A 27,945-nucleotide genomic window follows, 5' to 3' on the forward strand; every position below is an offset into this window, starting at 1 on the left:
TGTGTCCTAGACTCCTAAGGTACTATGTGACTAGGGAATTAAATCATTAAATGGACTTCAGCTCTTCAAATACTCCCCTGTCTCCATTTGCCTCTCCCAGCCCGGAGGACATACAAGGTTCAGCCAAGATGTATACCAGGCTGCAAGGAGAGGCCCCTCACCCTACCATACCCCTTGCTTCCCCCATACCATAAGCTCTAACAGCCATTATTGGATCTGTGTGTTATTTTATTTTATTTGCTTTGGTCTATACAAAAACAAAAAGAAAAGAAAAACCAAGAACCAAAAACATAAAGCAATCATAATAAAACTCTCTGATGGGGCTCCCCCACCTTGCAGTCCCCCCCCAAACCCATGTGCAGGAGGTGATATGGGAGCCAAACAGGAAGGAGAGGAGAGAGTCCCTCACCACACCAGAGGGGTGAGCTAGAGAGCTTCTGCAGGACAGCTGGGCCAGTGTGGGGCAGGGTGAGGGGGCTTCGTCAGGCGCTCCCACGGGGAGGGGCAGAGCAGACAGCATCCTGGAGAGAAGGGCAGGTCCTGGAGGGGGCATTTGTGCAGTCCCCACTCTCTTCCCCTAGGAAGGTCACTGAACTTTTCAAAAAGAAGCTTCGGATGTCAGGGGCCGGGGCTTTGAACCTGTATCTTGGATATCCCAGGTCAGGGCAGTCGGATGCTGAAGTTCAGTAAGAAAATTGGCCCCAGGGGAAAAAAAGGAAGTGGGGGGGCAGGCAGCTGGAGTATAGCTGAGAAGGTCGCTGTGCAAGGTCACAGGCAGAGTCTAAAGCTTTAGTGAGGAGAAGGTGCTGGGCCTGATCCACAGCCCAGGGCAGGAAAGCGGGAGCAGACACCATCCCAAGAAACCTTACGGAGGACCTCTCCGGAGCACGGGTTCAGCAGCAAGTCCAGGCTGGCTCCTGGGGCTCCGGTACTTCTCCGTCTGATCCCAGTCTGCTCGAGAGCTTCCCAGGTGAGAAACAGCTCCTGCAGGGAGGCAGACACAGGGACCCTCAGGTGCTCGCTTGGCCCTGCATCCCCTAGAAGCTCAGGGTGCTATTGTGACACCTGCCTACCACTCCCGGAAAAACTGGCCCTTTTCCTTGTTTGCTCAGAAGTAGCTGGAGGAGCAGGAGCTGGGTGCCAAACAAGGGACAAATACAAAGCCTCCAGCAGAAGCCGGGGCGTTGGTGGTGCACACCTTTAATCCCAGCACTCGGGAGGCAGAGGCCTGTGAGTTCGAGGCCAGCCTGGTCTACAGAGTGAGTTCCAGGACAGCCTCCAAAACAATACAGAGAAACCCTGTCTCGGAAAAAACAAAAAACAACCAAGCAAACAAACAAAAAACAAAGCCTCGAGTGGTGCAGCTCTTTATGGGGCTGAAGTAGGAAGATCCTATCCTAAGTTCAAGGCGTGCCTTGCTGGGCTCCAGACTGAGTTAAAGGCTAGCCCCGACAGTTAAACGAGACTACTTCCATAACACGGAAGGCAAACCCAGGGCTAGGGATGCACTCCCGTGGTCCAGCGCTTGCTATACACAGAAAGCTCCAGGTTCAACTCCCAGTGTTACAAAAGGGGGGAAAGGGTGACCCCCAAAAAAAGGCATGGTGATGTCACTAAGGCTGGGGAAAAGCCACAGATTTGAGGCCAGCCTGGGCTACATAGTGAATTTTAGGCCAGCCTGAAACAGAGTAAAGCCTTGTCAATGATAATAGTTACCATCATAATAAAGGCTGGCTAGAACACAAGGGATTAAAAAGCATAGGACTCCCAAACTCCTCCTCCACCCCACAGGAGCCAGGGTTTACAGCACAGCATGGAAGGTTCACCAGACCACGCAGAGAGGAAAGCGGGTGTCACTGTAACCACAGCTAGAGGCAGAGGGCAAGGCTGGAAGACAGGAAGGGGCCATACTGAGGTGGAGCCCCCTAGGCCAGCATGTGGTCTGCAGTAGGGTAGGGAGGCCTCAGGCCGTCGCTGTAGGTGTCCATGGGGTAGTCCCCGTCCATGTCCATATGCATATCCAGGGGGTCCAGAGGTACATCGCTGGAGTACATGGGACGGTAGGTGGCATCCATGTCTGGGAATGGAAAAGAAGGGCTCGTCCAGGGGTCTGCAGGCCACTCTCGGTAGTAGAGCAGGCCCACTGCTAGGGGCCTGACTCACACACACACACACACACACACACACACACACACACACACACACACACACACACACGTGTGCTCTCTCTCTCTCTCTCTCTCTCTCTCTCTCTCTCTCTCTCTCTCTCTCTCTCTCTCTGCAGGGATGTAGACTGGGACACACTGGCCACCGTGAGTTTCCATCCTCACACACACAGCCACAGGCTCTGGGGTGGGGCTCCGCACACTTACCATCTGCGTAGGGCTCATTGATTGGGATCATGCTCTGGGCCTGAGGAAGGACAGAAAGACAGGAGATATGGAGATATCCTCTGGGCTGCCTTTCCACCAAAGGGCAGAGAGGCACTCCAGGCAAAGGGTCAGGAGACCCCAGAGCTGTATCTACAGTCCCGGGTGGTGTTTTGAGATAGTCTTGAATGTATAATGATCCTCTTGCCTTGACCAAGGAATGCTAGAATTACAGGCACTGAGAGCCTCACTCTGTACCCAGGCTAGCCTGGAATTTGCACCAATCCTCCTTCCTCAGTCTCCCAAGTGCTGGGATCTCAGGTGTGAGCCACCCCACTATTCCCAGCTATATATCTCTTTTACCCCCATGAAGATAAAAGATTTGAGAATGGGCTCTCTCTCTTAAAAAAAAAAAAAAGTAACTGGGATTGGTACGTAAAATTTAAATGGTGGTACACACCCTTAGTCCCAGCACCCCAGCACTAGGGAGGCAGAGGCAGATAGATATTTGTGAGTTTGAGTTTCAACCTGGTCTACAGAGCTAGTTCTAGGACAGCCAGGGCAACACCAAGAAACCCTGTCTCAAAAAACCAAACCAAACAAACAAACAAAAAAACCAGCCTTGAGATGAATATTGAGTTGGAGGCTATTCTGGGCTACACAAGACACTACCAAAAAAAAAAACAAAAAACAAAAAACCCAAACACCTGAAAACTAAACTTACATCTCTAAGGTCAGCTAAGCCTCCTCAGAGAGCAATGAACTGCCCCCTCGAAGTCCGTTCAATCAGATGTTCAAGCCCAGTCATGTACTCACAGCCTCCCAGGCAGCTGGGTCGTGCTTGAAGAGCGAGTTGGTGAGCTCCACAGACACTCGCTTCCGGTAATCTGGGTTCTTGTCCTCCGAGATGCGGAACAGGACGGCGGCGGCATAGGTCGCTGAGCAGTGGGAAGTGAGGTCCAAGTCAGACCGAGGCTGCTGCCTGTCCCGTGGCGGACACACACACACACACACACACACACACACACCCGTGGCGGACACACACTCACACGGACAGAGTCACAGCCCCTCACCAGTGCCCTCGTTGCGGGAGTGGAGCAGTTCCATGAGAGGGGCAGAGGCGCCCTCGGCATCGATGGCATCGGCAGCCTCCTTGTCCTGGGCCAGCTCACACAGCACTCCGGCAGCCACGCGCTGGATGTTCTCCACGGAGTTATACAGGAGCTAGGAGAGACGACACAGGTGAGGGAGGCGCGAGGTAAGCTGCGCTGCGCACCCTCTCCCGGTCCAGCCATGTTAGAAAACAGAAAAACATAAAGTGGAAAAAGCAGACCAGCTCTATTCCCTGACCAGTGCATTTTTACCACAGTCTGCTATTACACAAATATAGATATTTTCATGTGTGCATCTGAGTATACGAACACAAGTGTGTAAGACTGTGTATCATGGCGATTGTATCTTGGGGCACACGTGCATGTATGTGGGTACATGTACTAGTGTTTGCAGGTCAGAGGCTGAAGTCACGTGTTCCTTCCAGTTGATTCTCAAGTTGACTTTTCAGACAGGGTCTCTCACTGAACCCGAGGGCTCCCTGTCTGGCTAGGCTCCCTCGGTTACAAACACATGCTGCCACACCCGAGTGTTGGGGATCTGAGCTCAGGTCCCCATGGTTGAGCAGCAAACGACTCACTGACTGGGACGCTTCCCCAGCCCCACTAATAACTGATTCCTCTCTTTTTTTGTCTGCCATGGTAGAATAAGGCATTTTCCTGTATATTATTTCAAAACCTGCTCTCCAAACCTGTAACTTCATATGGGTGAGAAACAGAAAAATGCTAACAATTGAAAGAATCCATTACCACTGAAGGTAGGATACGATGAGTCCTACACTCTAAAAATCAATAAGAAGAAATATTCTCAAAGGCACAAGGAACCCTCTTCCTGGGCTGGAAATGTAGCTCAGGGATAGAGTGCTTGCCTCCAGGTTTGCATACGGTCCTGGGTTCAAACCCACAGAACAGAATAATTAACACAGCCCTAAACAAACACATCCCACTGGCTGTATGATATAATAAGCTATTCTTCTGTTTGTTTAGCTTTCCATCTAAAAGATAAGGTCTTGCTATTAGACAGCTAGAGCTGTCTTCCTTAAGCCCACTCTGTATCCAATGCTGGCCTTGCGTGGCTGATCCCCCTGCCTCCACTCCTGAGCGCTGGAATGACAAGCATGTGCCACCCCGCCCCGTTGTTTCCTTCCAGACCATTTCCTTACTAGTAGACAAAGAGTTTGTTTGTAGCAGCTGTGTCCGCAATTGTTATTTATCTCCCTGTACAAACCTCTGCCATTCAAGTTATGCTAAAAGATTTCCTCAAGAGGGAGTCAGACTTGAATTCTAGGTCAAAGGATAGGAATATTTCCAAGACTCTTCACACTGCAACAGCAGTTCCCAAGCTGCCCATCCCCCCAAGCACGGCACCCAAGATGCTCAGTTCACCCGACCCTCGAGTATCTTCTTCACTGGCCAGTTTGACAGTGGAAAATGGATTCTCACTGGGGGGCTAAATTTCATTTCTGTAAATTCCTGGGCTGAGCCCTGTTTGCTGATGAGTCACCTGGGAGCCACTCTGCCTACACAGCACCGCTGGGACCCAGCGTTAATGAGCTCCCGTCTGCTGAGACAATGGCTCCTGTGTTCCCAGCTTGTGCTTTTCAGGTTGTTGTGAACATGCAGATGCTCTTAATGCCTACGTGGCTGCATCTCACCTCGCTGGCTTCTGAGCTTGGAAAGCCACTTCATCTGCTCTTAAACACAGTCCTAGACGAGCCTGGCCCACACATCCCCAAAGACCTCGGCAACATCTGGGGAACCCATCTTTGTCCATCTGTCCCAGACTCACCTGGACAAACAGGGGGATGGTGTTGAGCCTGAAGATCTCCATGCGGTTCATGGGATCCCGGGCGAGGATGTGCAGGGCTCCGGTGCAGCCCTCCACGATCTCCTCCATCCTCACGCCATCCTGCATGAAAAGAGCCGGGAAGCATGAGGATGGGGACAAGGGGGTCCTGGACAAAGCTACGACCTCCTCCACCATGCCGTAACACAGTTCACTAATCCCTGGAGTTGGCATTGATGCCAATGGGCTTCTTCTTATATACACATAAACTCTGAGGACACCCCCCCCCCAGGCCCTCCAAGAAGGCTATCTCAGTTGCCACTAAGTTCATTTACCGTGTAGGGCTGCTGGGTGCCCGCAGCCACATGTCTCTGGGCGTCCTGGTGGGCCTTGACCAACAGCTGAACGAGGCGGGGAATGACCGCGGCCTCCTGCAGTGGGGCATGGTTGGCTGGGCACAGGGCCAGATTCCGGATCAGACCGATGGTTGCCTTGCAAGGAAGGAGACAGTGAGCAAAGGTATTCCTTGAATATCTGGAGGATCCCAACTCTCCAGCTTCAGGTATTTTGTCCCTCCTGTTATCTCTTTTGGATTCCAGTCCCAGTGCAGTGACAACAATAGTGTAAGGAGAGTCCCTGCTACTCATGTAGCTGGAACTTTGAGAAACCCTGCTTGGGGGAGGGGGCTGGGGCGACTGTAGGCCCAGGACAGAAAGAATCTAGATCTCGGGTCAGGGCCTTCGCTCAGGTGGTAGCATGCTTGCCGAGAATGCATAAGCCCTGGATTTGAGTCCCAGGACTACGCAGACCAGGTGTAGTGGCACATGGCTCTCATCCCAGCACTTGAATGAGGTTGAGGCAGGAAGATCAAGGTGACCCTCGACTACAATTTAAGGCCAGCCTGGAATACTTGAGACTCTACTCTTTAAAATAATCGGACCTAGCTCACTGAGGTGGGACATGCTTATGGTATTCTCAGCAGTCAGGAACCTGAGACAGGAGAATTACAAGTCTAAGGCCAGCCTAGGCTACATCCCAAAAACCAGCCAGGCCAAGCACGGTGGCCTTTAATTCCAGCACTTGGAAGGCAGAGGCAGGAGAATTGAGTTTGAGGCCAGCCTGATTATATAGTGAGTTCCAGATCAGCCAAGGCTTCATAGACCCTGTCTCTAAATAAATAAAAAGATAAATAAAATAACTAAGATTTTTTTTTTTACTTAAAAAATGTGTTAATACGTGTTGTAACCACAGAGTGTTATTTGTTTGTGTTTTGGCTTTTTTGGGGGGCAGGTTTTCCAGACAGGGTTTCTCTATGGCTTTGGAGGCTGTCCTGGAACTAGCTCTTGTAGACCAGGTTGGTCTCAAACTCACAGAGATCCTCCTGTTCCCTTGTTTTTTACAGATGGTTGTGAGTCACCATGTGCTTGCTGGGAATTGAACTCAGGACCTCTGGAAGAGCAGTCAGTGCTCTTAACCTCTGAGCCATCTCTCCAGTTTTTTTTTTTTTGTTTTTTTTTTTTTGGTTTTTCAGGGTTTCTCTGTGGCTTTGGAGGCTGTCCTGGAACTCACTTTGTAGACCAGGCTGGCCTCAAACTCACAGAGATCCACCTGCCTCTGCCTCCCAAGTGCTGGGATTAAAGGCGTGCGCCACCAACGCCCGGCTCTCCAGTTTTCTAATACAAAATTTAAAAAATTAAGAATAAAACAAATAGAATAACAACAACAAAAACCAGATAAGCAAAAAGGCCTCTGGGCCTCTGGAGCAGAGACAATGTGGAAGCAGAAACTGCTGAGGGTGGTATTTCCTTCCTGTTCTCTGAGCCAGGGCACCAGGTCCCCGCGCTGCTCCTCCTGTGTCCTTTCTCACTATATCCCTGCAACGCTGCACAGGGGACCCCCTCACCTAGCCCCCAGAGCAGTGGCTGTGGCCCTTAGAGGGTACCTTGACCAGTGGCCACTGGTTGGGTTGGTTGAGAAGCTTCACAATGGCCGGGATGCCATAGTTGAGGCGCACAGAGTTCTGGGCCATCTCAGCCTCCGGGTGGCGGCTGGTAAGGTGACGCAGGGCACAGACGGCAGGCTCTGTGATGTCGTCCTTGTCGCCAGCTCTCAGGATGGCGTGGATGAGTGCCTCCACGCCACTGTTCTGTGTGACCAGCGTCTTGTTTTTGCTGTTGTTGCAGGTCAGGTTGGAGAGGGTGCCTGTGGCACAGGTGAGGACGTTGACGTCATCCACACTCAGCTGGTTGACCAGGATCTTCAGCACGCCCTCCAGGCCCTCCTGAGACAGGAAGAGCATGAAGGGTAAGGGACACGTTCTCTCTACACGGCCTGCCCAGCAGGTCCAAGGGGAGCGGATAGGCTGAAGGGCTTGGCCTTGCTTTTATGTGGCCACGAACTTTCACCCTGTGGCCTCCCGTGCCCTGGGGAGAGCTGTTAGCAGCTCCTGGAGCAGCAGAAGCTGTGAGGCTGAGGAAGCCTGGAGATCTTCCCACAGACCCATAGCTGCGGGTCTGCCTCCAAGCCTGTGGTCCTTCCTCTCTCCCATGAGTTTCATCCCTGCGGGCCATATGAGGCCTCCGGTCAAGAGGAAGCCAGCAAGGAGGTCATAGGCTTCAGTGGTCAGCTGGTCCCCTGTCACATACTCCTCACCTCGCTGGGTCTTCTCTGTCACACCAGGGATCCACAAGCTAAATCTACTTCCAAGGAAAATCTCTAACTCGGAAACGTCTCTTCTCCCAGGGAGGGCCGTGTGGGCCTAGTGGTGGACCCGAGACTATCGGCCTCGGAGATACAGTCATGGGTCAGGACGCACGCTCTGCTAACTCGCAACATGGGCTTCCTGTTAACTCCCTGAGCCTCAGTTTCTCCCACAACCAGTGGGGTTGCAGGATCCCCTTCTAGGGGGCTGAGAGAGTTAAAGTCAGTTCAGCTCATGTCTACAGAAGCCATGCAGAATGAAGGGTGCTTGCTAGGTGGTGGTGACGGGTAAACACAGGGACACAAGTCTGCTTGGAGGGCGGAGCCTGCGACTAGCCCTGAGTCAGCAGTGCTCTGTGGTTAGTGTCTTATATGTGTGCGGGTATCTTGACTGCCTGTATATCTGTGCGCCATGAGTATGCCTGGTGCCCTCAGAAGAGGACATCAGATGCCCTGGAACCAGAGGTACAGACAAATGCTCTTAACCACTGAGTTGTGTCTCCAGCCCCTTGAGTTTTGCGGAACAGCACTGCTCCTGTCCCAGGGTCTAGGCCCAAACTGTCCCATCACCATCACCTGAACCCCAACTTAAAGATGTCATCCCCCTTTTCTCTTCTCTTCCCAACCCTTAAGTAGATAGAAGCCTCCCATTGAAGGTATGAGGGGCTTCTGGGCCTTTCCAGCCTTAGCCACAAGGAAGGAGGACTCATAGGTCCCGGAGGTCATATGCCCAGGTGGTAGGCTGACAACTTGGTTCCCAGAGACTAGCCCAGACACAGACTTACCTGCTTGGTGGCCACATCCGAGAGGTTGCGTAGAGTCCACAGGCAGTTCTGCACCAGGCGGGGGCTGTTGCTTGTGAGATGCTTGCCCAGAGCCTGCATCCCACCTGGGGATGGGACAGAGGTCCTGTCAGCCTTAGGAGGGCCAGACTGACAGGGCTGGGGCCCTACCCTGATCCTCCTGACCCCACAGATCACGCCTCTATAATTTTACTTTTAAAGGGTTATTGTTATTGTGTGTGTGTGTGTGTGTGTGTGTGTGTGTGTGTGTGTGATGTGCAGTGCCCATGGAGGCCAGAAGGGGGCATCAGATCCCCTGAATTTGAGTTACAGGTAGTTGTGAGTCTTCGAATGCAGTTACTAGGAACCAAACTGAGGTCCTCTGCAAAAGTAACAAGAGCTCTTGAGCTATGGTCACCTCTCCAGGCCCCAGTGGGCCACCTTGAGGTTCTCACTCACCGGCCTCCACAATGGCAGGCTTATTGCTGGGACACACGGAGAGCACCTTGAGCACGCGGCTGGTGGTCCAGAGGAGCTTCTCGTAGCTGTAGTTCCTCATGATCTGCACGAGGCCCTGAGGTCCCCCGTTGGCCAGGATGATCAGCTGTGGGGAGGGAAAGGCTGGGTGTAAGATAACAGGCACACACACCCGTGCGTGTGTGTGTGTGTGTGTATGTGTGTGTGTGTGTGTGCACGCACGCGCGCGCGCGCGTGTGTTGTAGGGATGATGGAGCTGTCATTATTAACCTTTTAAGTCTAAAAAACTTTGGTGACTATCAAATAAGCCAATATCTTGAAGAAAAAAAAAAACAAAAACAAAAACTAATACCAAATGCTGGCAAGGATGTAGCAAAGGGAGCCTAGCACAGCCATTGCTACTGATGGCAGCGTAATGTGCAACACAATGTAACACTTTTGGAAAGAGAACAAACCCACTGAGTAAAAGTTTAGAAGTGTTTAGAAACAAATAAATAAAAAGAAAAAGGCCTTTAGCCCTGCCGGGTCTGGTGTTCCACACCTCTAATCCAGCAGCAAGGAGATCTAGGGTTCCAGGACAGCCTGGGTTAGATAGTGAGACCCTGTGTAAAACACACAGAGAGGGCTGGAGAGATGGCTCAGCAGTTAGGAGCACTGGCTGCTTTTCCAGAGAGTCTAGGTTTGATTCCCAGCATCCACGTGGCGATTTAAAACCATCTGTAATGCCAGCTCTAGGGATCCAGCACCCTCCTCTGGCCTCTATGGGTACTGCAAGTCATCTCTCCACCCCTACCCCTACCCCTAACCCCCACCCTACCCCGCAGCCTCCTTTTCAATTCTAGGGATTAAATCCAAGACCATTCAGCATACTAGGCAGTATTCTATCACTAAATTATATCCCTAGCCCTAATTTTTTCTCAAACCTTAAAATATTAGTTTTGGGGAATTCAGAAATAGGATATGAGACACATTCATCTATAGACATACTAATATGCCTTCCAGGAAGTGGCTTAAAGCCACTGGATACTGTAGCTATGAAGGGACCCACCTTGCTCTCCTGGTTGCCATAGGCCAGGAGTTGCAGACAGTCAGTGGTGATGGCCAGGAACTTAGGGTTGTTCTTGTTGAGTAGGGGCACCATCTTCTGCAGCCCATCTGCCAGACGCACCGCCATCTTGGCTCCCTCCTGGTAGAGCAGCAGGTTGTGCAGCGTGGTAATGGCGTAGAACAGGACAGACTCTACAGGGGAACTGAGGAGCAGGCAGAATCCATTTTGAGTCAGCTCCCAGACCCCAGCCAGAAAGTTCACCCCAAATCGTCGTCACCCCTTTGCAAATATCCCTTTACTAAAGTCATTCTTTTTTTTTTTTTTTTTTTTTGGTTTTTCGAGACAGGGTTTCTCTGTATTGTTTTGGAGGCTGTCGGTCCAGCCTTGCCTCGAACTCACAGAGATCCGCCTGCCTCTGCCTCCCGAGTGCTGGGATTAAAGGCGTGCGCCACCACTGCCCGGCTCTAAAGTCATTCTTTAGTAAGCACAACCCCTCTTTTTAGTGTGTGTGTGTGTGTGTGTGTGTGTGTGTATGTGTGTGTGTGTGTGTGTGTGTAGATCAGATCACGTCAGGTGTTAACCTCAGGAACACAATCCCCCTCCTCAGATACAGGGTCGCCCAGAGCACCTTAGGCTAACTGACTGGCCAGCAAGCTCAGGGCTTCCCCCAGTCTCTGCTTGCCCAGGGCTGGGGTTGCAAATGCACTCTACTGCATCCAGCATGTTTACGTGGGTGCTGGAGGTTGAACTTGGGTCCTCGTGCTTGAGAGGTGAGCACTTTGTTGACTGATCCATCTGCTCCTCCCCACCAGTCCCTCTCCCTCCTCAAGATCCAGTTCCACTCTTTCCTTTCTTTCTTCCTTTTAAAGACAGGTTTTCAGTTTTCACTATGTAGCCCTGGCTAGCCTAGAACTCTCCGTACAGACCAGGCTGGAATGCATAGAGGTCTCTACGTCTTGATGACTGGGCTGGTACCACCATGCCCAGCCAAGCGCAGTCCTAACGACATCAGCACATAGTGCGTTTTCACTCCCGCCTCCGAGGTCCTGCACGTGCTAATTATATACTAGGTCCCTGAACAGCTGAGTCACTACTGTGTGTAAGGTCACCTAGGAGAAGCCCTGTGACAGCTCCAGAAGGGAGTGTGAGATCAGTCTCTCTCCCCTCAAAGGACTCCCCGTGGACTCAGCCAGGAAAGGGGGAAAAGCGCATGGTCGGGTGGGGCTCAGTCATGCTGTTCTCTTGCTAGGACAGCCTTCCCTTGGTCAAGGCTGACCAGATCCACCCATCTGTCAAAGCCCTGCCCTCAGCACGAGTCTGCCTCTGGGCAATCTCAACCATTCCGTTGCCACAGCTTACATATCCGAACAGTCAGTCTGTTGTTTACGTTCCTGTCTCTGGGTTGGGCTATGAGAAGCTGAGAGCCCGGATGGGTGTGGCGCTTAACGTGTGTGTTTAGAAGCCCAGGAAAAGGATGCTGGGAGGCCCCTGGCACCTGTGCAACAAAGGAGCAAGTTACCTGAGCATTCGGACGAGTGCAGGGATGCCTCCAGACTTGAAGATGGCAAGCAACCCCTCCCGGTGGTGGGAGAGGTTGTGCAGGATACTCGTGGTGCAACGGGCTGTGTCCAGGTCACTGGTATTCTGCATGGTGCGTACCACAGCCGCCACCAGCTGGGGTGAGCCCATCAGGGCCCGGCGGGATGCCTCCTTCTTGGACAGCTGGTTCACAATCATAGCCGCCTTGGTCACCACTACCTGGAGGGAGTATGTGAGACCTTGAGCGTATGGCCCAGGCAACTCCTCCACAGAGGGAAGGCAGGCAAAGGGCATGGCGTCCTTCCACAGAGCTTAGATGAGTCAGATGTTTTGTGGGGAGCCAGACTCACGGCTTCCTTCCCCCTGGGGGCAGCTAGCTTTACCCCACCCCACCCGCAGGGCCTTCACAGACCGGGTCCTCATCGTTGAGCAGCTTGGTGAGCTCAGGCAGGGCCCGGGTGGCCAGCTCTGCATCGTCCTGGTAGTTGATGAGATGGACAATGGCCGACTTGAGCAACTGGGATGGCTCTGCCAGTCTCTGCAGGTTGGTGGTCTGCCCCTCCACCTGGGTAGCCAGCAGCACAGAACTGTCCTCGCCTGACACACCCGGACACATCGCCTCCCGCACCCGCTTGGCTCTGGCTGTCGTGGACATCTGGTACTCCAGGTCGGCTGGAAGCCAAATGACACAAGGACTGAGCGACAGGAGATTTAGGGAGACCCTGAAGAGCAAGGCAGGCCACACAGACAGGGCTCCAAGCTGCCTCACGCTCCACCAAAGTACAAGGCATCACTCATGATAACGCACCTAACAGGGTTCTGGGAAGTCACTGCTGCCATTGCTTTTATCACCTTATTTATAGCATGAGGCCCATCTAGACCACCCAGCACAGGGAACTCTATGACTTGCTTTGAAAAGACTCTTTCCTGACCCCTACCATTACAAAAATGTCTACAGCAATATGTTTATTTACTGCAGTACAGTAAAAGTAGGGCCTCACATTTGCTCAGCAAGCACCCAACCACTAAGCTATATTCCCAGCCTTTAAAAAAAATTGGGGGCAGGCCGGGCGTTGGTGGCGCACGCCTTTAATCCCAGCACTCGGGAGGCAGAGGCAGGCGGATCTCTGTGAGTTCGAGGCCAGCCTGGTCTACAGAGCGAGTTCCAGGACAGCCTCCAAAACCACAGAGAAACCCTGTCTCGAAAAACCAAAATAAAAAAAAAAAATTCGGGGCATTGGTGGTGCACGCCTTTAATCCCAGTACTCAGAAGGCAGAGGCAGGCGGATCTCTGTGAGTTCAAGGCCTACCTGGTCTACAGAGCAAGTGGCCAGGATAGGTTCCAAAGCTACACAGAGAAACCCTGTCTCGGGGGGAAAAAAGTATTTTTCGGATGGTGGTGGCACACGCCTTTAACCCCAACACTCGGGAGGCAGAGGCAGGTGGATGGCTGTGACTTTGAGACCAGATAGTTCCAGGACAGCCTGCAAAGTCACAGAGAAACCCTGTCTAGAAAAACCAATTTTAAAAAATTTGGGGGGGCAGGAGATGGCTCAGAGGTTAGGAGCACTGACTGTTCTTCCAGGGGTCCTAAGTTCAATTCCCAGCAACCACATGGTGTCTCACAACCATCTACAATTCAATCTGGTGTCCTCTTCTGTCCTGTAGGCAGAACATTGTATATGTAATAAATAAATCTTAAAAAAATTCAGGGCTGGAGAAATGGTTTTGCAGTTAAGAGCACTTACTCTTCTTGCAGAGAACCAAGGTTCCATTCCCAGCACCTACATGGTGGCTCACAGCCATAACTAGCTCAAGTTCCAGGAGGTTCAGGCACCCTCTTCTGGCCTCCATTTGGTGTACATACATACATACATACAAGTACACGCTCACACACTTAAAAAATTAAAAATGTTTTGCTTCCCAAGCTGACTTTGAACTTACTTTGCACTCAGGTAGCCTTTGTACTTGTAATCCTGCCTCAGTCTACCAAGTAGCTGGGACATCATATACCCTTGCTACCATGGAGCTCAGCAATAATTATTAACAGCTATAGCTGAAAATGTAGCTCAGTTAGTAGAACACTTGCCTAACAAGGTTCCACTCTCAACAGTGAATAAAATGAGGCATGGTGGCACACTTATGGAATTAATCATAGTACTCCAGAAATGGCAGCAAGAGGATCAGAAGTTCAAGGCCATCCTTGGCTACACAATGAGTTTAAGACAACCTAGGCTACATGGGACCAGGGGCTGGAGAGTAGCTGAGTGGTTAAGAGTACTTGTTGGGGGGCTGGAGAAATGGTTTATCACAAGGCAGGCAGCTCACAAACAATGTAACCCCAGGTCTAAAGGATCCTAAAAAGGACGCCGTCTTCTGGCCTCCAAGAGTACCCTCATCCACACATGTGTATACATTCACATAGACACACACACACATAAATAATGACAAACAAAAACGAATAGCTAATGGTGGCGTATTCACATGCCTGACTGTGGGTTAAATACCTTTCTCCTACTTTCTCATTTACTCTTACAACGCTGTCACAAGGCAAGTATAATGCTATCTCCATTTTGCAGGACACTGAATTCAAAGGTCATAAAAGCAGTGGACTCAGGCGCCCAAAGTCCCGCCCCCCTCCTCCACCTGTAACCATCAGGGCAGTCATGGGATTAGACAAGCTAGACTTCAACACTCTAATTATATACTCACCCTCCACAAAATAGCAACTCTCTCGATACATAGGGGACCAAAATTAGTCCCGGAGCACCACCCACTGTCACACAGCCAATTGAGAGGCGGGACAGGACTGTGACTTTGAGAAGGCAGGAGCAAGGGTCCTTAAGGGAAACTTGGGGTTCTAGCTCTGGGGTAGGCCAGGGCTATTAAAAAAAGTCACGGATAGCCCCCACCATGGCAAATGTCCCAATGCCCCAGTAGAGAGTCAGGCAGAGAGTTATTCCCTAATGAATGGGGAGGGAGAGGCTGCCCACAGGGCTCTCCTACCTATGTACCTTACTTTAGCTCCCAACATGCACCTGGCCCTGTCAGGGGCCAGGAGGGAGACCTGGGACACGCTCATAGGGCACCAACCAACCACTGCTCACCCTGCAACTGTCCACGCCTGGAATGTTTAGGACCCTGGGGCATCTGTGAATGACAGTCCTAAAGCTATGTGCACTCTGTCCCAGAGAGGAAGGAGCACCTGAACTGGTAGAGTATTTGCCTTTGTGTCAGGAACCCAAAACTGATGGGACTGCTCAGTGCCCTGTCCTTGGGACATCTGCATGCCATGCGCTAGCCCAGTCTAGGCTTGGACACTGTGATGCTTCCACCAGACTGGGATGGAGCGTTTGTCCTGGTCTCTCTCATCAGACATGTGTCTTCCCAATAGTGGCCAGGTCCCCACTGAGGGTAGCAATAAAGTCTCCCTATTACATCCCTAGGATCCCAGAAGTCAAGAACTGTGGGCTCACTCTGCTAACCACGGGCACCACTGGGCAGAGCCTATGCTTTCCTATACATTCAGAGTTCATGGAAGTGACATCTGTGCCTGTCTCTGGGTAGCCACGTGTTCCCCTTCAGACTTTCTAAGTCCTCAAGAATAGGAACTTCTTTCAAACCAGAGACCCCCTTGATCTAACTCCCACAAGGATCTAGCCAGAACTCCCGCCCCATGGAAAAAAAAAAAAAACCCTGGAGTCCAGACCTTGGTTCTGGGGCACGCCCTGTGTATAGGTGGTGGTCTTCTTGAGAGTGTACTGCCTGCTGCAGGCGTCATCCTCATCCATGATGCCCTTGCTGCTGACGGAGGGCACACAGGTATTGACACCTGAGTGGATGCCTGAGTCGTAGGTGTACGTCTGCTGCCACTCAGTCACCTTGATGGGCTGTTCAATCAGGTTCATCACCTCCATGGCGGCTGCTAGGGATAGAACACAATGTTAGCTGGCCGGAGAAACAACTTTGCCACCTCCGGTTTCAACTCGGCTGCAGCCTGAAATCTGCCCCTCTCCTGATCCCCCACCATAGCCTCAAGGGCCTCAGAAGGTTGCAGTCAGCAAGGTACAGGGGTGAAGTGGAAGGGCACCCAGCCCAGGAAGGGGCTGCCCAGCAAAAGACGGCAGAGGCACACTAGAGCTGTGCGGGAACCTTCATGGCCAAGCCCTGGGCTTGCACCTCCAGCTCTTGTGTAGGTATAGGAAACAGCCCAAGCTCACTCACCAGTCTGTCCCAACCCAATATTTCAAGTGGCAAAGGAACTAAGGGCGTCAGGCAGCTGCAGGGGGCCCTACAGACTGCTGCAGTTCCCGGGGGAAGGTTGCAGAGGCTGCAGCACCCAACCAGCCATTGGATGAGAGACTGGGTGGGGTGGGGAAGCTGTCAGACAGGTTTCTCCGGCACACCTGGCTCCCTCAGAGTTCCCGAATCTCACTTTCCAGAAGGTCAAGCCTAACCAGGCCCTCCCCTCTTCCAGTTCCCAGCTTTCCCAGCATCTGAGTCCTACAGACCAATTCAAATCTTGGCCGCTTACTCCTAACCAATCCATCTCTCGGTTGGGTACCAGGGGGTTCAAACACAGGTTCCACCACTCTCACAGATTGCTTGCTGTGAGGATAGTGCTCGGGAAGGACCCACTGTGGACGGCCCTTAGTAGGTGTTCAGTGTTGGGGAGCAGGATATTGCTGTCCTAACTGCCTCACCCCTAGGATGCTGCTCAGCTTCTGCTTCCTGGAACCCAGGCTAGCAGCATGGAGTGGGGCAGGCCTCTGGGGTGATTGCTGCGGTTGAGGAATATCACCCTGCCCCAAGGACTTGGGGTCATTTGAAGGCTCATGACCCATTTTGTCTGACTGGTCCCACATCTGAGGGCACTGACACCATCACAACCACCACCACCTAGACACAGGCAGCCAGGGAGAAAGGCAATGGAATGTCTGAGGGCCTACTATGTGCCCACATCTCTCACTCTGCCTCCAGACCTCTCAAAAATGCCATCATTCTCACACGTGGGTTTCAAAGCTTTGTCCCCAATTCACAGATGTAGAAACCCGGCTAGCAATGGCACCAGAGAAAGGGCCAGCAGGCTTAACAGTGAGATCTCCACCTTCTGCACTCCAGTATGGCCTCAGAGAATGAGCAGAGCCTAGGCTAGTCCACTCATAAAATGGGGTGATGCCCAGCATCTCTCCAACGGGGTGTTCCACCATGACGGGGGAACCTGCAATACGAGGGTGGGGCATCTGATGCACAGAGAGGCGCCACCCCAGGAACAAAGAGAATCAGAGGCCCCTTCCCAGAGCGTGACGGCAGAGGGCATGGCAGAACACGCCTGTCATGTACCTGGGAGACCGGGATACGGGGATCACCAGTGGGAGGCCAGCTACAGAAGGAGTCACTGTTTCAGAGAAAAAAGGAGAGCTTGATGAATGCTCTCCCTGCCTTTCATGGGACACACAGCCCCTCCCTCCCCTGCCACAAGCAGTCCTAAAACAGGCCAGAGCAGCACCGGCTCCCAGCAGCTGCCTTGTCTTCCTCTGTTCCCGCCACCCTGGGTGACTCAGAGTTTCGTTTGGGGTTGATAAACAGCAATGGGCCCAGGCCACAGGCAGCAGGCCCTGTGTCACCAGATGTGCACAGCCGCTCCCAGACACTTGCCAGCAGTGGCTATTTTAGACTACCTCCACCTTCTTGAGCTCCCCTCCCCCCAGCTCCAGCAGCAGCGAAAACCCAAGGGTAGGAAATCAGGAGCTTGGAGGAGGCCAGCTCAGGAACACCCTGCCTTCCCCCATCCTGTCCTCTGCCCCCAGGGTGGGTCCCAAGAGAGAACTGAGGAGCTTGGAGGAATGGGTGGGTCCCAGAAGTCACTCTTGGAAGAGGGCAAAAAAAAAAAAACAAAAACAAAAAAAAACTCAAGCTCTTGAGAAGGTGAAACCCACTGGTAATGACCCTCCAGTGCCCCATGGGGGCTAAGTCAAGAGGGAGAGGAAAAGTAGACCCTGTAGGCATGAGCTCCCCAGTCTGACCACAAAGCTGCCTTCCACAGAGATAGCCATCTAACCCTAGGACCCGGAGAAACAGGAGAAGGCCCATCCCAAACCACAACACTCAGCCTCGGTTCAGAAGGGAACACGGCAGTCAAGGCTAGCCTCACAAGAGGGGTTTGCTCACAGGCTGGTCCTCATGTCCAGCTGGCCAGACCCGGAGCCCAGGGAAGCCAAGGGCTGGATAGCTGCCCTGGGCCAGGCACGCACGAGTCAAAGGCTATCAGAGGGCGAGCATCCAGTACATCCCAACCCTGCTGGCAGGCCTTGGCTGATTCCTAGGTGGGGAAACTGAGGCTCCACACTGCAGAAAAGGTGGTGGTACTCTGCCCAATGCTGGGTCTGCCTTACTTTCGGACCGGGATTTAGTCCACCTCTTAAAGTCTGGAGGAAGCTGAGTCTTCTGCCCGAGGGGAGGAGGGAGAGGATACAAATGAGGGTGCTCGCAGGTGGAGGACCTCCCACCTATGCACTGGTCAAATTAGGGTCTGGTCTCAGTTCCACCTCATATGCTGGGGACCTCTGGGTGTCTGTTTTTTGTTTTGTTTTTTAACCTCTGGGTTTCACCCACAGAAATGCTGGTCTGATTATCTCAGAAAAAGCACTGATGTCTCAGATTCTAAGGCAGTAGGGTTACCATGCCAGCCAGCGAAGGAAAGGCTGAGAGTGAGCAAGAGAGGGGACACACCAGAATAGACATCTATTCTCGAAACAGGAAGGCTGGTATTCCAGGATCAGACAGGACGTCAATCAACTTCACCTTTCTCTCTACTGACTCAAGAGAACCTGGGAAATTCTTCCATAACAAGCGAAAAGTACAGGTTTGGCCATTCCCAGGGTGGAGAAGCCGCACCCAGTTTGGTCTCAGTATTATCCACCCTGGATCCACAGGTCAGACCGTCTGCAATGCCCCTGGACAGAACCCGGGTGGAAGTGAGGGAGACAGTGGGGGGGGGGCCCTGCCCAGGCAGTGGGCCAGAGATGGGTAGGGACAAGAGACAGGGACAGGGCGGGTTTCCTAGTTGAATGGGGGAACCTTTGTCTAGCGGTGGAGTTCTGCTGCATTCTGGCAGCAGGGAGGAAGAAGCTGGCTCAGAGATCACAGGGCGGGGTAGGTGGGCAGCTCAAAGACAGGAAGAGAGAAGACACAGGCCCTTGAAGGGTATGCAAAGGGCCCTTCCCCCACTGGCTCCGGACTGGGGAAGAGCCCCGCCCTTCATGCCTGCTCTTCTGTGCAGCCGGCTGGGGTGCTGGCATCAGGCACCCTCCATCCAAGCTGTCCTGCAGAATGACGGCCAATCCTGACTTTAAAAATAACCCTACCAGAGTGACAGCAGCCTCCGGCCTGGTCAGCACCTGTAGGGGACAGTCAGCAACAGGCACAGCTGGGCTGGGCTGCTACATGACAGTAAGACACCTAGAAATATGCTCAGGAACAGGCTGCTGAGACCTTGGTGCAGAAACTAAGCATGGGGCCACTGCATGGGGAGTAGGCAAGGCTGGGCTCCCCTACAGGTTCTCTGGGCCAGAGCCTGGTACCCTATGCACGACCAGATCCACGGGCTTATATCAAAGCAGGAGAGGAGAGGTGGGTCTCTGGGCATCCTTGCAGAGGTCTCTGTCAGAACCGACCCCTACCTGGCTATGGGCCTTCTGGCAAGTCAAACCATTTAATCTTGTGACCCCGTTTCTCAGGCTGTGTGTGACCGGAACACAGCTGCTGCCTCCCTGCCTCTCTCATCAACCAGGAGCAGTGGTCAGTCCAGACAGAACAGTCCCCACCCACCTCAGGGTGAGGTCTTAGAGGGGTCGCCAGCCCCAACCTTCCCTCCTCACTTCCCCTAGATCCAGCTGGGAGATAGCCAGCAGTCCCGAGGACAGAAACACACTCTGTTATGGTACAGACCACCAGACAGACACAGAGACTTCTAGAGACTGCCGATACCAGGAGGGAACCCTCCACTGTCCCCCAGCACCTGTTCTATGGTGGTGAGATGCTTCTGGGCAGACACCATGGCCTCCATCTGCAGAACAGGAGCCATGCATGGCCAATGCTCAGGACAGGAGAAAGTCAAAGGAAAACCCCCACTTCCAGCCTGGCAGCCCAGCTCAGGCCATGGCTGAGAAGGGGTCTGGAGTGGGAGGGGCTCAGGCCATGACCCAGCTGCTGTTTGTTCTCTTCTGGGCTGTGTCCCAAAGCAAACAGAGCAGGGTGGGAAAATGAAGGGGGTGTGTAGCAGAGGGAAGTGACCTAGGGACCTCAGGGCTCCCCTGCAGAGAGCTCCAGCTGCAGCTGCATCCCTGTTGAGTGAGGACACTTTTCTTTGGGACAGTGTCCCAAGCCAGCAGATGAGCCCAGAGCAGGACTCCTGGGAATGGAAAATCACTCCAGCTGTTACGAGCCTCTGGCCAGCACCATTGAGCTTAGGCAGCCCCATTAGCAGCAGTTGGATCCCAGCCAGTTAGGGTGTGATGTTGCAGGGATAGGGCGGGACAGAAAGGACCTGAACACAGGCAACACAGGCGGCAGAAAGTAAAAGCTCTGCAAGAAGGCTTCGTGGAAAACGCCTTGGTCGGGGCCTCCAAGATGGTTTGGCAAGGAAGGGTGTTTGCTGTGTAGCCAGATTGAGTTTAATCCACATCATAGAAGTCCACATCGTTGACTCCCATCTGTATGCAGTGGCACACACACCAGCGCCCCAAATAAATGTTAGAAAAATAAAAACTTGCCATGGCGAGGGCATGGGAGGGCTTCTAGGGTGAGGGGCTTAAGAGTAAAGTGCTAGGCGGGCGGTGGTGGCGCACACATTTAATCCCAGCACTCGGGAGGCAGAGGCAGATGGGTCTCTGAGGCCAACCTGGTCTACAAGATGAGTTCCAGGACAGCCAGGGCTGCACAGAGAAACTTCGTCTCCACCCCCCCACATACCCCAGAAAGAGTGAAGTGATTGAATGGCATGCAGGAAGCCTCTGTACCAGGGAGGAACAAATCCAACTCCCACTGTATGCAGTGCACTCTGGGAGATGGAAGGTACGGAGCAGTGCGCTCTGGGAGATGGAAGGTACGAAGCAGTGCACTCTGGGAAATGCAGTGCACTCTGGGAGATGGAAGGTACGGAACAGTGCACTCTGGGAGATGGAAGGTACAGAGCAGTGCACTCTGGGGGATGGAAGGTACGGAGCAGTGCACTCTGGGAGATGGAAGGTACAGAGCAGTGCACTCTGGGGGATGGAAGGTACGGAGCAGTGCACTCTGGGAGATGCAGTGCACTCTGGGAGATGGAAGGAAGGTACGGAGCAGTGCACTCTGGGGGATGGAAAATATGGCGTAGAGGACCGGAGGGTGGGGCAGGGGAAGGAAGATTCAAGGTGGCTGCTTCACAAGGTTCAGATTAAGGGCAACTTTTTATTCTCACCAACTGTTGTGCACTTCTCAGCTTTAAAAAATGATGATCAGGGCTGGAGAGGTGGCTCAGCAGTTAAGAGCACTGGCTGCTCCTCCAGAGGACCGGGGTTCAATTCCCAACACCCACACGGCCACTTGCACCTCTCTGTAACTCCAGTTCCAGGACTTCTGACACCCTCATGCAGACAGACTTGCAGGCAAAACACCAGTGAACATAAAACAAAATTTAAAGAAAAATGACGATCAGCTGAGCGTGGTGGTGCATGTCTTGAATCCCAACACTCAGGAGGCAGAGGCAGGTCAATCTCTGGAAGTTCCTGGACAGCAAGGGATGCTAAGAGAGGCTGTCTCTTTAAAAAAACGGGAAAAAAGGTTGCTGTTGGTTTTTTGTTGTTGCTGTTTTGTTTTGTCTTTTTTTTTTTTTTTTTGGTTTTTTGAGTCAGGGTTTCTCTGTGGCTTTGGAGGCTGTCCTGGAACTAGCTCTTGTAGACTAAGCTGGTCTCGAACTCACAGAGATCCTCCTACCTCTGCCTCCCAAGTGCTGTGATTAAAGGCATGCGGCACCAATGCACGGCAAAAAAAAAAAAGTTTTAAAAAGATGATCAAATATGAATTTCTCGGGGGAGGGGGTAGTGAGGCCCCACAATGAGGCAGCTCATTGACTTCCCACCCAAGATCGACTTTGGCTGTCTTAGAGCTGGGCGGTGGTGGTCTTAGAGACCAGCCTGGTCTGCAAGAGCTAGTTCCAGGACAGCCTCCAAAGCTACAGAGAAACCCTGTCTCCAAAAACAAAAACAAACAAACAAGCAAAAAAGACTGCCTTAGGGAAAGGAAGAAAAAGATGGCCGTCCTCTGAGTTAAGAGGTCAGGAGGCTAGCAAGGCAGACAGTCAAAGAGCTAAATCTCTCTTCAAACCTAGCCCAGGAAGTTGCTGGAAAATGGGAAGGTCCATGTCCCCAGACATCATCAGATTCAACCATGTCCCAGGAGAAAGGCCTCAGGGTGTCTGACATCTGCAGAGACACAAATCCCAGTGACCTGTCCTGGCCAGTCTCACCAACTTTTCTCATCAGAGACTTTTGGGGCCAGCCAGCCGGATGCTGGCTAACAGATGTTCCCCTTACAGTCACATGGTTCTTCTCCCTAAAGCCCCCAGACAAAAAGTTTCCTCTAAGGACTCAGTAGGTCTCAGACAAACTATTCACCCACAGGACGTGCCTCCTGGCCAGGATGGCCCTCTTCAGAGGAGACTCAACTATGAGCCTCCACCTGGTCAGACAGACAGACAGACAGACACACACACACACACACACACACACACTCAAGTGAAGACCTTCTTACCAAGAGCTGGAGAGATGGCTCAGCAGTTAAGAGCACTTACTTTACTTTCTTGGAGAGGACCCAGACTGGTTCCAGGAACCCATATGGCAGCTTACAACCCTTTGTAGCTCCTGTTGCAGAGGAGCTAATGCTGTCTTCTGGATAGGAAGTTTTCTCTTCTGTCTAGCCTCTATTCTTTCCCTAAGGACATTGTCCCCCTTGTACCTGTGGCTTCAGGATGCTAGAAAGCCACAAACCCATCACCCTGTGTGGCAGTCAGCCAGAATGACTTCATTCTCTCTGTGTTTGTCAAGGCTCCTTGTTATAGTGTTTTCTTCTCTAGAATCAGTAACCATTATACTGTGGTTCCCTTCTGATTTTGTTTTGTTTTGTGAGACAGGGTTTCTTTCTTTGTGTAGCTTTGGCTGTCCTGGAACCAACTCTGTAGACCAGGCTGGCCTCAAACTCACAGTCATAGACATCTGCCTCCCAAGTGTTGGGACCCAAAGCATGTGCCACCGCTACCACCACCCACCTCCCATCCTGGTCTTTTTATTTATTTATTTATATTTATTTTGGTGTCTCGAGACAGGATTTCTTGGTAGCTATAGAGTCAGTCCTGGCTGGCCTGGAACTCACGGAGATCCGCCTGCCTCTGTCTCTGAGTGCTGGGATCAAAGGTGTGTGCCACCACTGGCTCCCCTCCTGGTCTTAAGACTATGCCAGTGTGGTAGTAAGAGCCCCAGTCTTCAGGTTATGCCAGTACACAGGCTAAACTCTCAGGCCCATTCAGGTCAGATGCTGGGTTGGCATAGGAGCCTAAGTCAGTCAGACCTAAGAAGACCCTGCACCGCCAGATCCTCCCTGAGAGCTAGGGCTCTGGATGACAGGCAGTCCCCACAACCTTTCACTCCACTCCCCCCAGCAAAGCCCTCCTGTGGCGGTTATCACAGCCCAGATACTAGGGTCTCCAGCCAGGACAGCCAGTTCTCTCCAAGCAGCCTGGCTGCACTACCTGGCATGATCTAGAAGGACACTCACCCAGGCCTAAATCTGACTCATATGCCTCCATTCCCCAGAGAGCACCCCCCCCCCTTTAACTTGGCAAAGCCTAGGACAGTGGTGAAGCAAGCAACTCCCATCCCCTCTCCAGGGTCCAGCTCAGAAAATTCTGACCCGTGCTTTCCTCTCTCTGGTCTCCCCTAACTCCTACCCTCACAGTTGCTGGTCTTGAGGCGCTGCCTTGCCACCAACCACCGGGGAGGTTTCAGAGTGCTGGCAGCCAGGGCGATGAGTCACCCCCACCTGACAAACCTGTCCCGCCTTCACCACCCCCACATGTCTAGCAGGACTTTTCTGAACTCCCTTCTATCTGCAGAGCTGAGGTTTTCCAAGAGGGGCAGTAGACAACTTCCAGTTAGGGCTAATGACGTGGCTTACTCGGTAGAGCACTTGCCCTAGCATGTATGACGCCCTGGGTTCGATCCCGAGCTGTATAAACCTCCTATAGTGCTGTACGCCCGTAATGCCAGCACTTGAGAGGTAGAGGCAGGAGGATCACAAGTTCAAAGTCTGAACTGGTGAGATGACTGATCGGGTTAAGGCTAAATTGGATCCACAGGATCACATGGTAGAAGGAAAAAAAATAACCCTTGAAAAAACTGCCCTCTGAACTCCACAGATGTGCCATGTCCTGCACATGCTCAAACACACAGGCACACACACACACACAAAATAAATACATTAATAATAATAATAATTCTAAAAGGCTTGCCAGGTATGGTGGCAAACCTTTTATCCCAATACTCAGGAGGCAGAGGCAGGTGGATCTCTGTGAGTTCCAGGCCAGCCTGGGGTATATAGCAAGTTCTAGGCTAGGACAGCCAGCTAGGGCTGCATGTTGAGACCCTGTCTCAAAAAAGAAAAAAAAAAAAGATAAGAAAAAAGAAAGAAATAGTTCCAAAATCAACCTCAGAGGCTAGCCTGGGCTACATGAGACTCAAGAAAGGAAAAAGGGGGAGGGGGATTAGTTCCATCCAGAGCTGAGGATGGTGCTCCATAGGAAAGAATTTGCCTAGTTTGGGTTTGATCCCTAGCACGTAAAAGGAAAAATAAGAGAAAAAAGAAATCCTTCCCTAGTTGTAGTGGAGTCAAACAGCAGAATGAGGTCTGGGTTAGAGAGGAAGGCTCTCTTGAGTCTAGCTGTGCAACACTGGGCAAGTTCCTACCCTTCCTGAGTTTCCAAGGATGGAATTAACTGCACCTGCCTACAAGGCAAGCATGATCAGTGGGAAATGCAGCGAAAGGGCTTGCAAGGTACCATGTAGTCTTCTGGCTTTGGATTACCAATCGAGTACTTACTGGGTAGACAGGGTTTTTGTTTTTGTTTTTATGTTTTGTTTTGTTTTTTGAGACAGGGGGTCTCTGTATTGTTTTGGAAGCTGTCCTGGAACTAGGTCTTGTAGACCAGGCTGGCCTCGAACTCACAGAGATCCTCCTGCCTCTGCCTCCTGAGTGCTGGGATTAAAGGTGTGCACCACCACCTCCCGGCTGGGTAGATAGGTTTATTATTCCTGTTTGCCAAAGAGATTGCTGAGCTTCAATGAGGTAAGGCACTTTGACCCAAGCTACATAGGTAACGAGACACTGCTGAGACACAAGCTAGCTTGGTTCAAGCCCATGCCCCAGTACCCAGACTGCCCCATTAGACTAGCTCTCTCCATCACTGATCTCCCGTGGACTAGTACTTCTGCATGAGGACAGGACTTCCTCTCACGAGCAATGGCTTGTGGGCCCCAGGAAGGGAAACAATCAACAAGGCTCCATGTGACCTTCCATTCCCACAGGCTGCATTCTCCAAGCTCAACCCTAGCAGGCCAGACGGCGGCGGCTCCAGAGGGAGGGAGTAGGGTGGAGCCGGGGTGCGGGGGAGGCTCCTGTCACCCAAGCCCAGACTTGATCTGGCAAGAAATGACTAATGGGATCCTACCTTTGCTTCCCCTCCCTCCTGTCCAGTCAGAAGCCAGCTTGGGCCAGGCACCTCCTAGCCATACTTCCTCAGTATTGTCTTTTCATCACAGCCACAAACCAGATTAGCTAAACTAATCATTTAGCTCATGTAATTACAATGCTTTCCCCTCCTCCACCTTGGCACAGAGAGGAGGAAAGACAGGTTGCCTGGGCCTCAACTTCATGCCCCCGGTGCTTCCTAGAGGTGGTCACACATACTTTACCACCCACAGGACCAAGGGTGACCCCTCACTTAAGGGGTTACTCCAGGGGAGGGTCTGATCTCCACCCCGACTCTCCTATCCATAACCAAGCTTCCCAGGTGATTCAGAGCAAGAGGCACAGATGATCCTGGTCCCATCTTCCCTCTGACCCAGGCTAGCCCGTGCATTCCTGCTCTGTCCCCCAAGGAGGCTGGGCTCCAAATACTTATGAGAAGACCCCACTTCAAGTTTGTGTAAACCAGAGCAGCAAGCCTAGTAGAAGTTCACAATTCCAGAGATGAGCTCTCAGCACACCGTGGACAAGGGGAGGGCGCTCACACTGTTCCGCCTGAGGGTGCCTGGCATGGAAGAAACCTTCCACAGCAAAGACTTCCTCCTGCCCCACTTTCCCCGCCAAACACTCAGGAAAAGGGTGGGAGGAGAAGGGACTTCTGGAAAATCCTCTGCACCTTGATAATTTAGAAACCCAGCGGCAAGTATCATTCCTGCCCTGGGCCCTCCTGCCTCAATTGTCAGCCAGCTAAATAAAATGGGGGATGGAATGGGTGTTGAGGTAAAACTAATCACTCTCCCGATCTTCCTCAGTTTAGCCCAGTCCTGCCCTGCCTTGCCCCACCCCCATTCCTGGGGAAGGGGCAGAGCTTGGGAGCCAGAGACACTTAGCAGGCCTCATATAAGGGGGTGTGGTGGTCCCCGGAGGAGGTGAAAGGGGAGGAAGACACTTCCCCTTTCAGCAACCCCCCCCACCCCCGGCCATCGTAGGTCCCCACCTCAGGCCTTAGGGGCCTAGCAAACAGGATGGAGGTGGGGGCAGGGACGACAGGGTCAAAGCGCAGGCACTGGCCCACGTTCAGCCTGGAGCTGGGCTGGGGGAAGGGGCTTCCCTCCAAGAAGCATCCCCAAGCCTGGAATCAGCTCTGAGCAAGCAGACAGGAAAACCCTAGAGAAGGCTACCATGGCTACTTTCTCCTGGAAAGTTTGTTTGGAGTGATTTCTCAACAATAATGGTTTGCAGAAAGAAAAAAAGGTATCGCTGTTTCCCTGTCAACACTCCGAAAAACACAGCTACTGAAAACTGGGCGAACGCTTCTTAATTCTCTCTACTGGCCCAGACTCCAGGCCAAGCCACCAGTGTCTGATATCGGTAGGGCACGGAGCCCAGACCCTTTACCAGTTCCCTGTCACCCCATCCCACCTCAACTGGAGAAGGCATAGACCCGCATATACTAAAGCGGAGGAGGCTCCACAGGTACAGCTCGGAGCTGAAAGGCAGGGCCTCGATCCTCCAAGCGCTCACCTGCTCTGCTCAGCAGGTGGGGACCGCGTCTCTGGGAAAATGTGCACTGCACTCGGCCCCCACAGTTGGGTAAGCTGGGCGCAGACAATAGGGCCCCACCCAGGCCTGGGGGAGTAGGGAGGGAGGGAAAGCGAGGATGACGCGTGGGGTGGGGTGAGGGTGGCCCCGAAGAGACTAGCTAGCAAGTTTCCCGAGCGGTAAAATTCTGTCACCCTGGGCTCCAGAACCAGGCGGAACGGGTCAAAGTCTGCCCCGTCAGCTCGGGTCAGAGTCAGGGACGCAGCGTCGGGTAAGCTCCGCGGGCCCTGGGGGAGGCGCGAACTCCGAAGCACCTGCCCTATTTCCTCCCCGCCCTTCTCAGACCTGCAGTTCAGGGATCCAGGAGGGACGCTCCAACCCGGATCGCTCGTCCCAAGGGGAACGCGCCCAGGACCCCAGCGCGCCCCCTGTCGCCGGTGCAGGGTGCGCTCTCTGGCACCCTCCCTCACCTGCCCTGAGACTGCTGGAGCCCACCTCTGGGCCGCCTGCTGTCCCTTCTCTGCCCGCAGTGATATGCACCCCGATCGGATGTACCTGAGCGTGGAGCCGGGCCGGGCCGGGTCGGGTCGGGGTTAAGCCGGGAGGGAGCCGGCGCGGGTAGCGAACTGAGCTCGGCGCGCTCGGGCGGCGGCTGCTCCGGACTCTGGCCAAGGCAGCAACTCAGTAACCGAACAAAAGGCAAAGGGACCTGACAGCCAAGCCACACCTCTCGCCCCCTCTAAGCCCCGCCTTCTGGGGGAGACTCCCACCCGCTGAGGCCAGCTCACTGGCTGCTCTGCCTGACTATCCTATCGAG

The 27,945-nt window shown here is 52.8% G+C and overlaps 1 protein-coding gene across 2 annotated transcripts; it reads right to left on the minus strand.

Moving 5' to 3' along the window:
* Positions 1–210: 210 nt before the first annotated feature.
* Positions 211–27,815, minus strand: LOC101834605 (junction plakoglobin). Of its 2 annotated transcripts, none has more exons than XM_040749691.1 (15): positions 27,684–27,815; positions 15,520–15,735; positions 12,223–12,482; positions 11,791–12,029; positions 10,272–10,473; positions 9,206–9,350; positions 8,750–8,853; positions 7,207–7,545; positions 5,600–5,755; positions 5,268–5,387; positions 3,443–3,593; positions 3,186–3,307; positions 2,373–2,412; positions 1,912–2,077; positions 211–984 (listed from the first exon to the last, which is right to left on the minus strand). In XM_040749691.1, exons 2-14 carry the CDS (start codon positions 15,725–15,727, stop codon positions 1,926–1,928), a joined length of 2,238 nt encoding a protein of 745 aa, XP_040605625.1. In that variant the 5' UTR covers positions 15,728–15,735; positions 27,684–27,815; the 3' UTR covers positions 211–984; positions 1,912–1,925. The 2 variants fall into 2 exon arrangements, with proteins under 2 accessions (XP_040605625.1, XP_040605626.1); XM_040749692.1 differs by having other exon boundaries at positions 15,520–15,732; positions 27,684–27,806.
* Positions 27,816–27,945: the final 130 nt, after the last annotated feature.

This window comes from Mesocricetus auratus, unplaced genomic scaffold (assembly GCF_017639785.1).
Source record: "Mesocricetus auratus isolate SY011 unplaced genomic scaffold, BCM_Maur_2.0 Super-Scaffold_100007, whole genome shotgun sequence".
Taxonomy (NCBI): domain Eukaryota; kingdom Metazoa; phylum Chordata; class Mammalia; order Rodentia; family Cricetidae; genus Mesocricetus; species Mesocricetus auratus.